Source organism: Tursiops truncatus, chromosome 17 (genome assembly GCF_011762595.2).
Source record: "Tursiops truncatus isolate mTurTru1 chromosome 17, mTurTru1.mat.Y, whole genome shotgun sequence".
Taxonomy (NCBI): Eukaryota; Metazoa; Chordata; class Mammalia; order Artiodactyla; family Delphinidae; genus Tursiops; species Tursiops truncatus.
The window spans coordinates 75,821,145-75,836,026 of NC_047050.1; the positions used below are offsets into that span (position 1 = coordinate 75,821,145).

Here is a 14,882-nt window from a genome sequence, read left to right on the forward strand (position 1 = left end):
CCTGAGGACCCCGCCCACCTCTTCCCCGGTTCGCCGAGGAGGGGGCTGCCGGCAGGGAAAGGTTGGGCCGACGGAGGGGGCTGGGCGCTCAGACGCCGCGCACGCGCCGGAGGCCGCCGGCCCGGTTCGGAAATGACGACCTCGCGCCGGGCCCCGAGCCCGGCCCCGCCAGGCCCCACCCCTCTCCGTTCAGCCTCTTCAGGCTCCGCTGCCGCTCAGGCCCCGCCCCTCACGTCCCGCCCAGCGGACGGCGCTCTCAGCGGACAGGCCGGCTGCAGCTAGCGCGGGCGCTGGGCCGGGAGGCGGGCGAAGTTGCGGCCGGGACGCGGGTTCGGGGCCGGGTGGCCCGAGGCGCCCGGGCGGGGTACGCCCAGCCGGCCGCGGCCGCAGAGCAGCCATGGCGGAGGCCGGCCCGCAGTACCTGGCGCTGCCCTCGGGGTTGCTGGAGCTGTGCGCGTTGCTGGGGGCCCCCCGGGACAGCCTCCGTGGCCCCGAGCAGGTAAGGCCCGGCGGGGACACAGACGCGGGCGGGGCGGCCGGGGAACGGGGTCGGGCCCAGCGCACCCCCCCGGGTGCGCATGGAGCCCCGGGCGTCCGCGGGGTGGGGAAGTTGCGCAGAGGTCCGGCCGGGCCGGCCACCTGCAGCCTCCTGGGGCGAGAGCAGCAGCTGTCCTCGCAGCCGCGGTGGAGTCGCGAGTGGCAGCCGGCTGGGGGCTCCCGCCCCTTCCCCTCCCCTCCCCTCCGGGAGCACCTCTCGGGTGACACCGCTGGAGTCGCACCGCGATGAAGTGTGATGGAGAAGCTCGCGTCCGTCGGGCCGCTTCCTAAGCGCTTCGTCCCGCTCGGCTTCTCTGTCTCAGGACGCCCACCTGGGTCAGGTGAAGACGCGGCTGGGCCGCCTGGGGTTCCGCGGCCTCCAGCACCGAATCCTTGTCCGCTATTAAATGATTTCACTCATTCCACAGATTCACGGTCTCCTAGGGGCCGGTGCTGTTCTAGGCACAGCATAAGGATATTTTCGGTGAGATGTAAGGACCGCCTTTATATGTTCTCCATTTAGTCGGTATGCGATGAAACGAGCTGTTTTTCACTGTGAAACACTTGCAGCCCGCTTCCACCTGTGCTCCGCTCTGCACCCTGGCAGCCAAAGTGGCAGGCTCGCGTCCCTTCCTCCGGGACCGCAGCTTGGGACATTCTCCTTTTTTCTTCCTTGTGTTCTCACTTCTTAGTTCCGGAACCCTGGCTTTCTTTGGAGTGGGTCTGTGGCCCTCTCTTTCCCTTGGCCTAGATGTCTGGGGCTCTATCATTTTTCTCTGGTTAGTGGTGGTGCTCGGTGTGTTCGGAGAGTTCCCGACTCTACTGCCTAGTTATCTGGACAGGTCCTTTCATCTGGTTCCAGACGACAGCAAGGAGAGGCAGAGAAAGCCATTTTGAGTATTTAAGGCTGCAGGGTTGACTGGGCATCACCAAGAGAAGCTAAATGTTGCAAAGTTAACCCGGATAAATGTCTGATAATGTCTCGGTGGTCTCTACGCCTTGGCTTTAGTATAAGGCCAATTTCGATGATTTCTGCATTTCCCTCCCCCTCTCACTCCGCGAACCCCCATCACGTCTGGGTCCCCCTTTGGTCTCTGCCTCCTCTGACCCTGTGGATTGAGTTGAGTTGTCTCCCTGCCTCTCCGTGCCAAATGGCATTACCTCGTTTTCCTTCTGATAGGAAATGACCTGGTTTCAGTTTTGGTGTTCTCCACAGTTGGGCATCTTGCTTCTTGGGTGATCACAGCATGTCTATTCGTTGCCGTGATGAGAAGAGGATGAATCATCCGGAATATTTACCGTGGTACTTTCCTGAACTAAACAGACTGCGACATTTCCCAAGTCGAGTGGGCAGTCGGCCACTCCGCATTTTAGCCATCATCCTCTTTATTCTATACTCTGCTTCTGTTAGGGGTTCGGCAGAGGGTGGAGGGAAAAACAGCTGAAGGAGCAGGAGAAGGAGGAGTGTTGTGAAATGGAGTAACAGCCTCACTGTAAGACCTACGTTACTGTTACAATTCATGAAACATAGGATATCATTTATTCAGTTTTATTTTTATAGCAGTTCTACTTTGAATGTCCAAGGCTTTTAAATAACTTTTAATTTTACTTTGAAAAGTCACCGTTTCTCTCTGATTCAGGGATTCCTATTTGGTGACACATGAAAACAGAAGCCCAGAGGTATGAGAAATAGCCAGCTTGATGTTAGGATAGTCTAGTGTCCTAACTTTATGTTTTATTTATTCCTTAGATGGGGTGGTGTTTGTTTCTTTGAGGTTAGTGACAAAGAATTGGAAAATACAGTTCCATCCCCAGTGAATTACTGTGGTCAGTTACATTTCCTTCTATTCCTTGGTTGCTGTGGAGACGAAACACAGAGATGGGAAGGGATCCGTCACAAATCCATCACAGGGTGGTGGAAAAGCGCTCAGAGCACCTTTCACAGTGTAGGTCACTGGCGTAAATCTTGTGGGTGAAGGCACGTTTTTATGTGTTTGGGTGGAGAGAGCATCCTGGCTTTCCATCTCTAGAGCACCACTGTCCAACAGACACTGCAGATGAGGACAGCCAGTGTTCTTCACCTCCACCGTCTAGTATGGTAGCAGCTGGCCACATGCGGCTACTGGGTGTTTGAAGTGTGGCTAGTGCCACTGAGGAACTGGATTTTATATTTCATTTAATATTAATTTAAATAGTCACATGTGGCTACTGGCAACTGTGTTGGACTCTTCTAGAGCATTTTTAAAGAATCTATTTCTGTTTTATTTCACAAATGACAGCCAATCCTATAGTGAAGATCAATGCCATTATGTCATCTAACAATGCCTCACATGAATTAGAGTGTTGTGGTTTTTTACTTTTTAGTAAGTCAGTGTCTGGGAGGGAAGAGCAGGAAGCTACCCTGGGCGGAGTCTGTGGAAATGGACATCATCTTTGGGGTGGTGGGAGGTTGGTGGGGGGGCGGGGTGAGGGGCAGTTGCAACATGTATCAGAAAGTAACATATGAACCCTCTGGGGCCCAGGATTGCTCTTCCAGGAGTTTATTCTTTTTATTTTATTTTATTTTTATTGGAGTATAATTGCTTTACAATGTTGTGTTAGCTTCTGCTGTACAATGAAGTGAATCAGCTGTATGCATACTATATCCCCTGCCTCCCACCCCCCCCCCCATCCCACCCATCTAGGTCATCACAGAGCACAGAGCTGAGCTCTCTGTGCTTTATATCAGGTTCCCACTAGCTAGCTATTTTACACATGGTACTGTATATATGTCATTCCTAATCTCCCAGTTCGTCCCACCCTCCCCTTCCCGCCATGTCCACGTGTCTGTTCTCTACATCTGCGTCTCTATTCCTGCCCTGGAAAAAGGTTCATCCATCTGTACCATTTTTCTAGATTCCATATGTATGCATTAATATGATATTTGTTTCTCTGTTTCTGACTTACTTCACTCTGTATGACAGACTCTAGGTCCATCCACTTCTCTACAAGTGACCCAATTTCATTCCTTTTTATGGCTGAGTAATATTCCATTGTGTGTGTGTGTGTATATACATGTATACCACATCTTCTTTATCCATTCATCTGTCATTGGATGTTTAGCTTGTTTCCATGTCCTGGCGATTGTAAATAGCGCTGCAATGAACATTGGGGTACATGTGTCCTTTTGAATTATGATTTTCTCAGGGTATATGCCCAGTAGTGGGATTGCTGGGTCATATGGTAGTTCTATTTGTAGTTTTTTAAGGAACCTCCATACTGTTCTCCACAGTGACTGTATCAATTTACATTCCCACCAGCAATGCAAGAGGGTTTCCCTTTTCTCCACACCCTCTCCAGCATTTATTGTTTGTAGATTTTTTGATGATGGCCATTCTGAAGGTGTGAGGTGATACATCATTGTAGTTTTGATTTGCATTTCTCCAATAATTAGTGATGTTGAGCATCTTTTCATATGCTTCTTGGCCATTTGTATGTCGTCCTTGGCGAGATTTCTATTTAGGTCTTCTGCCCCTTTTTTGATTGGGTTGTTTGTTTTTTGGATACTGAGCTCCATGAGCTGTTTGTATATTTTGGAGATTAATCTTTTGTCCGTTGCTTCATTTGCAAATATTTTCTCCCATTCTGAGGGTTGTCTTTTGGTTTTGTTTATGGTTTCCTTTGCTGTGAAAAACTTTTAAGTTTCATTAGGTCCCATTTGTTTATTTTTGTTTTTATTTTCGTTACTCTAGGATGTGGGTCAAAAAAGATCTTGCTGTGGTTTATGTCAAAGAGTGTTTTTCCTATGTTTTCCTGTAAGAGTTGTATAGTGTCTGGTCTTACCTTTAGGTCTTTAATCCATTTCGAGTTTATTTTTGTGTATGGTGTTAGGTGGTGTTCTAATTTCATTCTTTTACATGTAGCTATCCAGTTTTCCCAGCACCACTTATTGAAGAGGCTGTCCTTTCTCCATTGTATATTCTTGCCTCCTTTGTCATAGATTAGGTGACCATAGGTCTGTGGGTTTATCTCTGGGCTTTCTATCCTGTACCACTGATCTATTTATGTTTTTGTGCTAGTACCATACTGTCGTTTTTTTTTTTTTTTTTTTTTTTACATCTTTACTGGAATATAATTGCTTTACAATGGTGTGTTAGTTTCTGCTTTATAACAAAGTGAATCAGTTATACATATACATATGTTCCCATATCTGTTCCCTCTTGCGTCTCCCTCCCTCCCACCCTCCCTGAGCTGATCTCCCTGTGCTATGCGGCTGCTTCCCACTAGCTATCTACTTTACGTTTGGTAGTGTATATATGTCCATGCCTCTCTCTCGCTTTGTCAAAGCCTACCCTTCCCCCTCCGCATATCCTCAAGTCCGTTCTCTAGTAGGTCTGTGTCATTATTCGTGCCTTACCCCTAGGTTCTTCATGACATTTTTTTTCTTAAATTCCATATATATGTGTTAACATACGGTATTTGTCTCTCTCTTTCTGACTTACTTCACTCTGTATGACAGACTCTAGGTCTATCCACCTCATTACAAATAGCTCAATTTCGTTTCTTTTTATGGCTGAGTAATATTCCATTGTATATATGTGCCACATCTTCTTTATCCATTCATCCGATGATGGACACTTAGGTTGTTTCCGTCCCTGGGCTATTGTAAATAGAGCTGCAGTGAACATTTTGGTACATGACTCTTTTTGAATTATGGTTTTCTCAGGGTATATGCCCAGTAGTGGGATTGCTGGGTCATATGGTAGTTCTATTTGTAGTTTTTTAAGGAACCTCCATACTGTTCTCCATAGTGGCTGTACCAATTCACATTCCCACCAGCAGTGCAAGAGTGTTCCCTTTTCTCCACACCCACTCCAGCATTTATTGTTTCTAGATTTTTTGGTGATGGCCATTCTGACTGGTGTGAGGTGATATCTCGTTGTAGTTTTGATTTGCATTTCTCTAATGATTAATGATGTTGAGCATTCTTTCATGTGTTTGTTGGCAGTCTGTATATCTTCTTTGGAGAAATGTCTATTTAGGTCTTCTGCCCATTTTTGGATTGGGTTATTTGTTTTTTTGTTATTGAGCTGCATGAGCTGCTTGTAAATTTTGGAGATTAATCCTTTGTCAGTTGCTTCATTTGCAAATATTTTCTCCCATTCTGGGGGTTGTCTTTTGGTCTTGTTTATGGTTTCCTTTGCTGTGCAAAAGCTTTTAAGTTTCATTAGGTCCCATTTGTTTATTTTTGTTTTTATTTCCATTTCTCTAGGATGTGGGTCAGAAAGGATCTTGCTGTGATTTATGTCATAGAGTGTTCTGCCTATGTTTTCCTCTAAGAGTTTGATAGTTTCTGGCGTTATATTTAGGTCTTTAATCCATTTTGAGCTTATTTTTGTGTATGGTGTTAGGGAGTGATCTAATCTCATACTTTTACATGTACCTGTCCAGTTTTCCCAGTACCACTTATTGAAGAGGCTGTCCTTTCTCCGCTGTACATTCCTGCCTCCTTTATCAAAGATAAGGTGACCATATGTGCATGGCTTTATCTCTGGGCTTTCTATCCTGTTCCATTTATCTATCTTTCTGTTTTTGTGCCAGTACCATACTGTCTTGATTACTGTAGCTTTGTAGTATTGTTTGAAGATGGGGAGCCTGATTCATCCAGTTCTGTTTTTCTTTCTCAAGATTGCTTTGGCTATTCGGGGTTTTTGTGTTTCTATACAAATTGTAACATTTTTTTTCTAATTCTGTGAAGAATACGATTGGTAATTTGATAGGTATTGCATTGAATCTGTAGATTGCTTTGGGTAGTATAGTCATTTTCACAAGATTGATTCTTCCAGTCCAAGAATATGCTATATAGTTCTCCATCTGTTTGTGTCATCTTTGATTTCTCTCATCAGTGTTTTATAGTTTTCTGAGTACAGGTCTTTTGCCTCCTTAGGTAGGTTTATTCCTAAAGTTGCCACCAGAAAACCACTAGAGCTAATCAATGAATTTGGTAAAATCGCAGGATACAAAACTAATGCCCAGAAATCTCTTGCATTCTTATACACTAACAATGAAAGACCAGAAAGAGAAATTAAGGAAACAATCCCATTTACCATCACAACGAAAAGAATAAAATACCTAGGAGTTTATTCTAATTACAGAGTCAGACGTGTGCAAGTGTATTTGGGTGAGACCTCATTGCTGCCTGTTGTTTAGTATGATGAAGACTTGGGAGCAACCCAGCTGTCCATCGGAAGGGGATTGGGCAGGGGTGGTACTGAATTGTACACAGTGGGACATGCTAAAGTGTCAACAGGAGAGTCAGCACACTGTATGGTTAAATGGGGAAAAAATCTAATGAAATCATTTAAATATAATTGTGTTTATGAAAAAGTTATATTTATGTATACATTTTAAAAATAGGAAGCATGTATCCCATGCTGTTTAGAACATTACCTTTGAGTCATGGGATTATGGGGAAGCCATTCCCTTTCTATCATTATTTCTTTTATTATTTCTATATTGTTATAATTTTTAAAAATGAGACTGTATTGCTTATCCAATCAGAAAAGACAACAGGGATTTCCATTTCGGAGGAAAAAAAAAGACAGATGTGTAATGAACTGCTAAATGCCAGGTTGGCTGGATTGTGGCCACCTCACTTTCAGTGACTAAAGGTAGCTAGTGGGAATTACGGAGTTCATTGGCTTTACCGTAATGACCAATTTTCCATGCGGACTGAGCATACCTCCAAGACATCACGAGTGCCAGGGTGGGAATGGAGGAACGGCATCCACTCAGAGCCATCCTCTGTGCGGACTGTGGGGCTGCAGAGAGGAGGGCCACACCATCCCTGCCTCAGCCCAGCCCGCCATTCTGAAGGCGATGTAGGACCACTGTGCCGGGCAGCGATGCTCTAGGAGGTGATGGGGAGGTCGACTCCGGATGGTGAAGCTCTAGGAGATGATGAGCCAGGCGTGATGGCTGGAGGAGGCGTGTGTCCCTGGCTGCAGGGTGAGGAAACGCCCCCTCCAATGAGTGTTGGGGGGGGTCGCTGGTGAGGAGGTGGGGTGAGGAGGGGGCAGGGCACGTGCCAGGCAGAGTGAAGGGCAGGGAGAAGCACAGCGTCGTGACAAGGGCGCATGTGTTGAGATGACTGAGGGCTTCAGTCGTGAGTGGCTTGGGCGCCCTGGCTTTGCAAGCAGGCTGGCCTGCTGCCAGGTGCACAGCCAGTGCAGGTGGTCGGCCTGTCACGTGACACATGCACCGTGTGATCCCTGCACGGGAATATGTGTGAGGATGGTAATGTGTAGAAACAAACACACTTCTTAGGTCTGGCTGAGGGGCAGAGATGGGTCTGCAGGGCTGGTTTGCTGGGGTAAGAGGCTGGCGCCGGGCAGCTGGAGCCACCGCTGTTGTGGCAGGTGAGGGACGAGTCATGTGTGCTCTTTAGATGTGGGACCCCCCCCCGTCCCCCTTTGGGAGAGTGGACGTCGGGCCAGGTGGGAGGAGGTGGGGCTGTTCTCTCGGCAGCAACCATGAAGATTAGTTCACGGTGAATCTGTACCTACTGTGAGCCAGAGGTTTGCAAACGTGGTGCAGATGGGGCAGCAGCTGGGCTTTCTTCAGAGACCTTTCTGCGGCCCGCCGTCGAGATGTGGGTTTCCCGATGGGGCGTCAGGGGCCATAGCGCCAGTCCAGGTCTAAATGCCCGAGTGGTGTCATCCTGTCCACAGAGGAGCAGAGAGGTGGATGATCAAGTTTTTGGAAATAAGTGTGGGCTTAATTTTTCAAACTAAGTTTAAGGGACTCACCGCCTATATTGGGAGGCAGTTGGGTACAGCTGGGATGGCACAGAGGCCCCACCCCTGGGGGCAGAACCCTGGGAGCTGTCCCTGTGTGCATACCTGGAACCACAGGAGTGTAGAGACTGCCCTGCAGGCTGTTGCATGAGGCAGGACGGGGGCCAAGGATTGGCCCTGGGGGTCTGTCTGCAGGGGGCTGCCAAGGAGCAGGCTGGAGAGGTGAAATTGCAGAAAGGAGGCGGCCTTGGGAAGTTTCAGGAAAAGGGGTCGATCAGTGAGGGAACTCGTTTGCTGCTCTGTAATTTATACCAAGAGCTGTCCCTCAGTGACGTGAGATATCGCCCAGTCTCTGTGGATGTAACATCTCATGTGCGGAGGAAATAGATGAGCATGTTTTCATAGAGAATTAGGTCCGAACTGCTGGACTTTGATAGGAAAGTTTTAGAAGAGGTTTCATACAAGTAAAGAAAAGGATTCCTTTCGTGCATGATACACAAAAGGTTTTTAAATTACACAGCAGTAGGGATTTCCCATGTTTGGTGTTGGTTCCTGCTGGCATTAACTTTTTCCCCCAAATATAAAGAAACCATTATCTGAATTGCATAAAAATAGCGTATTGAGTTTAGAGTGTATCTACTGACTGAAAATGCTGTCATTGTAGATATGCTTTGAAGTGTAATAGTCCCCTGTTGGTGCCCCTGATTCTTACCAAAATGTTGATGCTGCTCTTCCTTTTCTGCCAGCCAAGGCCACATTTCTCTGGTGACGGTGGTGTTCTTCCTGATGCCATTTCTAGGGTCCTCAAAGACCCTAGGTTACCCACTCCCCACCCTGACGGCCACCTCTTACCTTCTGTGTCTTTTACACCCAGAGAATCCTGCTTTGCTCTTTTCTGTCTTTACCTGGCTTGGCAGCCCTTCCTGCTCGTGGACAGACTGCAGTTCATAATATCAGTACCTTCCTTGGAAGATCTGAAATCAACCTGGCACCAGTGTTTGTTTAGTCCTGACTCACTAGAAAGAAAAAGAGAAGGTGACCTATGATATTTGGGGAAGAAGGAAAAGATAAAAGGTTAAAAAAATCTTGGACCAGGTTGAAGTTTAAAAGAACTGAGGCTGAGGGCTTGCCTGGTGGCGCAGTGGTTGAGGGTCCGCCTGCCGATGCAGGGGACACGGGTTCGTGCCCTGGTCCGGGAAGATCCCACATGCCGCAGAGCGGCTGGGCCCGTGAGCCACGGCCGCTGAGCCTGCGCGTCCGGAGCCTGTGCTCCGCAACGGGAGAGGCCACAGCAGTGAGAGGCCTGCGTACCGCAAAAAATAAAAAAAAAAAAAGAACGAGGCTAAGCAGCCCTTTTTACAGATGCTGGGATGGTCTGGCAGGAGCACGTGGCTCTCTGTGTCCATCAGGCCCTTCCTCACTCCTCCTTGTGTCCTCCCAGGCCGGAGGTGACAGAACTAATGTGCGTGGTGGCCCAGTTGGCGAGGCGGGCACGTGTTGGCAAACATGCCCGTGTGGGTTTGACAAGATGCAGAGCCCTTCTTGGGGCTCGCCGTCCCCACCAGCCTCCAAGGGGATGGGGCGGGGGGCCTCCTGGGGGCCCACGGGGGCTGAGCACTTGACCTGTGAGTCCCTGCACTCGCCTCTCGAAAGGGAAGCTCAGAGGGGCCAAGTAATTTGCTGCCGTGGTTCCCACAGCGCTGGGATCTGAACCCAGGTCTCCATCGCGGTGCCAGCCCTGAACCAAGCCTTGGAGCCAAGGGGCCAGTCATGGCGTCCCTGTTAGCAGCTGAAGGACCAGGCTCTGAGGGGGTCCGTCACTCGCTGAGTGTAGGGCCTGAGATTTCCTAAAAGCAGTTCCTTACCATCTTGAGCTGCTGGTGGGAAAAGCCAGGCACGTGATGTACTCCAATAAAGATGTAAAAAAAAAAAAAAATAATAATAAAGCCTGACAACTTTCTTAAAAAAAAAAAAAAAAAGAACTCACCGGGGGTTTGCTATGACGGGAGGGTCGGACAGAGCAAAGCTGGCACCGCTGCGGTGACTCTTATTTCCACCTGCTTTAGGTCGCCCAGAAAAAGGGAGTCAAGAGCCTGTCTTCTCTGGATCCGGAGGTCCTGTCGGTCTTCGTGCCTCCGTTTGTCACTAAGGAGGACAGTCAGCCGGCCGGCGTGAACTGTGTGACGCTGGGTAAGACCAGGAGGCGCTCCTTCCGGAAGAAGAGAGAGAGGCCCAAGGCGGAGCCCTCGAAGGGCCACCCCGGCGGCCCCAGGGGCCAGGACCCCGAGGACGTGGGCATCCCCAATGGCGTGGACCTGCTCGCCCTGCCGCAGCTCTGCTTCCCAGGTGCGCACGGGCCGACCTTTTCCCAGACTGGCCAGTTCCTGCTGATGAGCGGGCTTTGTTCCGGCTGCATTTCTCTCACTGAGAGATGTTCAGGTGCCTGGTGTAGAAAACTCAGACTAAGGGCTTGACAGAAGGACCTGTCTGGAGGCTCCGCAGAGGAATTGATGCGATTTCCTGCTCTCCTGGATAGGCTGGGACACCCCCTTCCCCACGGGGCTCAGGAAATAGCTACCACCCCAGGTGTGCCCTGAAGGGTCTGTCTGGGGGCCTGTTCCCATGATCCGTCACAAAGTCTTCAGAGCACAGAGTGCCAGCAAAGAAATTGCTGCTGAGGGGGAGGGATCGAGGCAGGTGGTGCACGGCCTGAAGGATTAGCGCATCTGGCCGTCAGAGTGCCACAGCAGACAGAGAGGGACGTATCCTGTCGCTTATGGGTAGCCCAGGCCTCATGGTGGCTGCCACGTGGCCAGAATGAGGTTCCTTCTTTCTTTTTTCTGCCTGCAGGGGGCGTGTGTGTGGCCTCTGAGCCCAAGGAGGACTGTGTCCACTTTCTGGTGCTGACTGATGTCTGCGGCAATAGAACCCACGGCGTGGTGGCCCAGTACTACCGACCCCTGCACGTACGTGATCCCCCCAGCTTCCCTCTGAAACTGGGTCTAGGCTGTGGGGTTTTTTCTTTTGCAGTGAAACGCACATAATATGACAGTCACCCTCTTAGCCATTAAAACATGTGCGATTCAGCGGCATTAAGCACATTCACAGTGTTGTGCCGCCCTCACCACTGTCTAGTTCCAAAACATGTTCGTCACCCCAAAAGGCGGAGTTGTCTCATCAGCGATGCCTCCCCAGGCCCTGCTGCCCCCGGGCCCCCGGCCATCCTTCATCTGCTCTCTGCTTCTGTGGGTTTGCCCATTCTGGACATTTCGTATGAGTGGAGTCATACTCCACGCGTCCTTTTGTATCTGGTTGCTTTCACTTAGCGCGATGTTTTCAGAGTTCGTCCACGTTGGGGCCCGTGTCAGCGCTTCACTCCTTTCAGTAGCTGAGTGATATTCCACGGTCTGTGTAAACCACGGTCTGCTTCTCTGTTCCTCAGCTGGTGGACCTTTGGGTTGTTTTCACCTTTCACGTGTGACAGGTGCCTGGGCTGAGGTTTTGAGAGGGTGACTCAGTCATCACGCGTTTGGGGAGTGTTTTCTGGGCAGGGCCCTGTGTGTGAACCAGCTGGCCTTGGGGAGTCTGTAGGGGACGTGATGGACCATAAGGTACAGGGTGACTGGCCGCCTACTTCAGCCCCAGAGGACCTGGGCGCCCAACATATGTTTTTAATGTAGTTTTAAAATTTTTATTGAAATACAGTTGATTTACAATGTTGTGTCGGTTTCAGCGTACAGCAAAGTGATTCAGTTATACATATTTATACATATATATTCCTTTTTCAGATTCTTTTATAGGTTTTTACGAGGTGTTGAATATCTGTGCTATACAGTAGGTCCTTGTTGGTTATGAGTTTTATATATAGTAGTGTGTATATTTTAATCCCAAACTCCTAATTTATCCCTTCCCTGCTTTCCTATTTGGTAACCATAAGTTTGTTTTCTATGTCTGTGAGGCTGTTTCTGTTTTGTGAATAAGCTCATTTGTCTCATCTTTTTAGATTCCGCATATAAGGGGTATCACATGGTACTTGTCTTTGTGTCTCTGACTTGCCTCACTTAGTATGATAACCTCTAGGTCCATCCATGTTGCTGCAAATGGCATTATTTCGTTCTTTTTATGGCTGAGTAGTATTCCATTGTATACATGTACCACCACGTCTTTATCCATTCACCTGTCAGTGGACACTTAGGTTGCTTCCATGTCCTGACTACTGTAAATAGTGCGGCTAAGAACATTGGGGTGCGTGTCTCTTTTCAGATCACGCTTTTTCCTGCATATGTGGTGGGGCCTCCACATTGTGCCCCTGGTAAGCTGTGCAGAGAGCTGTGCCTTCTGAAACCCCACTGCTGTATTCTTTTCCGCCTGAGGTCCCCCCATCACGGGCCGAGGCACCTCCTGCTCTCTCCTCTGGCCCGTGATGCCCACCTGGCTCCCAGGCCCTCTTGAATATTGCCTTTTCACTCTTTAAGCAGAGCCCCTTCTTGTGTCTCACTGTGTTCTAACCATGGTTCCTTCTCACTGAAGGCAGCGAGCTTCTCCAGGGCAGGGACCTGTCTTCCCATCTCTGTAACCCCAGCACCTCACTCAGACAGAGCGAGCTCCCCACGGGGCCCCGTCGGTGTTGGTGGAGAGGCCGGAGCTCGCTGGCACGTGGCAGTGAAACGGGTGGGAGTGGCCAGCCGTGCTGAGGACAGCTGTCCAGCCCCTGTCCAGTGTCCTTTCTGTCTGGAGAGGCCGGCACCATCGACAGTGGAGACTGGGATTTGCCGGGGTCGGCAGGTGACGCGCTGTTGCTTTCTCTCCAGGACGAGTACTGTTTCTACAACGGCAAGATGCGCTGGGAGGCGTCAGGTCTGGGCCGGAGTGCGGCCGGCTGCTTCGTGCCCTTTGCCGTGTGTGTGGTTTCCAGATTCCCCTATTACAACGCCCTCAAGGACTGCCTCTCCTGGTGAGCTGCACACACTCCCTGAAAAGCTTGCCTATGCCCCTTCCAGACGCCCCCCGCCCTGGGCAGCCAGGCTTCTGCGGTCTCACACCCACATCTTTCTCCTGTTGGTGTAAACTCCCGGAACTCCTGACACAGAGATTTCAGCCTTGATCGGCAATGCAGACGATGACCATTGGATTCTCAGATTTATTTGGTGATTTGATTTTTCTTTCAATTTCAGTTTATTGACTCATCTGAAGATCTGTAAAGATTTCGAAGTTGACAATCATATAAAAGATTTTGCTGCAAAACTGTCTTTAATACCTAGCCCGCCTCCTGGACCACTCCATTTGGTAATTAAATCCGGAATTGTCTTGTTTTTTCTTTGCAAATTGTAAAAGTAATATGATGAAGATGGTTTATTCGTTTGTTTTTAATTGATGTACGGTTGATTTACAATGTTGTGTTAATTACTGCTGTACAGCAAAGTGATTCAGTTATACATATATATACATTTTTTAAAATATTTTTTTCCATTACGGTTTATCATAGGATATCGAATATAGTTCTCTGTGCTATACAGTAGGACCTCGTTGTTTATCCGTTCTATATATAACAGTTTGTATCTGCTAACCCCAAACTCCCAACCCATCCCTCCCCCAACCCCTTCCCCCTTGGCAACCACCAGTCTGTTCTCTGTGTCTGTGATTCTGTTTCAGTTTCATAGATAGGTTCATTTGTGCCGTAGTTTAGATTCCATATGTAAGCGATATCACATGGTATTTGTCTTTCTCTTTCTGACTTACTTCACTTAGTATGATAATCTCTAGGTCCATCCATGTTGGTGCAGATGGCATTATTTTGTTCTTTTTTATGGCTGAGTAGTATTCCATTGTATATATGTACCACATCGATGAAGATGGTTGAAATGTTTTAAATGATTTTAAGTTCTAGCTTTGTTTAAATTATGCTTCTCAAGTTCCTTACAGAAGCATTTTATACACTGTTTCCAAAGGTCAGAAAACTAGAAATAAATTAGAAAATTTATTTTCTGAAAATTTATTTTCTAATAATTTAACAATAAAATTTATCGGTCTAAAGTCAAATATTTAGGCCTGAGTTTTGCTGAGTGGCTCATGATTAATAGATGTTGAGCTAGTAATAGGCCCCTTTAGTGGTTAACATGTTAATTACTTGCTATTCAGAAAACACAAAATTTACTTAAATTACAAATTTCCCTTTTGTTTTTTTGTCTGGAATATCGGGTATTATATTTAACTCGTTAATGTTTTCTCCTGTCCAGTGTGGTTAGTAAAAAGTAACTGGTTTTTTTTTTTGTTGTCGTCGTTATTCACAGTGCCATTCTGTTATTTAATTGATAGAGAAGCGTTTCCTAAACTGAGTTCTGTGAAACACTGTTCTCAAATGTTATTGCCTATTTTTAATGGGAGGTTTCAGGGTTAAGGAAAGTTAGAGAAAGACCTCATTCCCCTTTTGTCGAGTAACATGTCAGACAGCTAAGCTGTGTGATGAAACCTGTTTGACTCAGCGATTTCCAAACTCATTTAATTGTGGGATGCTTCCTTTTTAAAAAACTGACATCTATTAAATAAACGTCTTGAAATGTACAGTAAATG

At 48.0% G+C, this 14,882-nt stretch overlaps 1 protein-coding gene across 11 annotated transcripts in view; it reads left to right on the forward strand.

Moving 5' to 3' along the window:
* The first annotated feature begins 216 nt into the window (after window positions 1-216).
* The window catches only part of DENND3 (DENN domain containing 3), a 59,358-nt gene continuing 44,692 nt past the window's right edge, over window positions 217-14,882 (forward strand). For 4 of the 11 annotated variants that reach the window (XM_019931948.3, XM_019931951.3, XM_033842745.2 and 1 more), the window contains exons 1-5: window positions 221-499; window positions 10,379-10,658; window positions 11,163-11,278; window positions 13,124-13,266; window positions 13,487-13,598. In XM_019931948.3, coding sequence (XP_019787507.1) covers window positions 398-499; window positions 10,379-10,658; window positions 11,163-11,278; window positions 13,124-13,266; window positions 13,487-13,598 — 753 coding nt within the window. In that variant the 5' untranslated portion in view covers window positions 221-397. Of the gene's footprint in view, window positions 500-10,378; window positions 10,659-11,162; window positions 11,279-13,123; window positions 13,267-13,486; window positions 13,599-14,882 lie in introns of all 11 variants that reach the window. The other 7 variants (XM_019931947.3, XM_019931949.3, XM_033842746.2 and 4 more) reach the window with 5 other exon arrangements.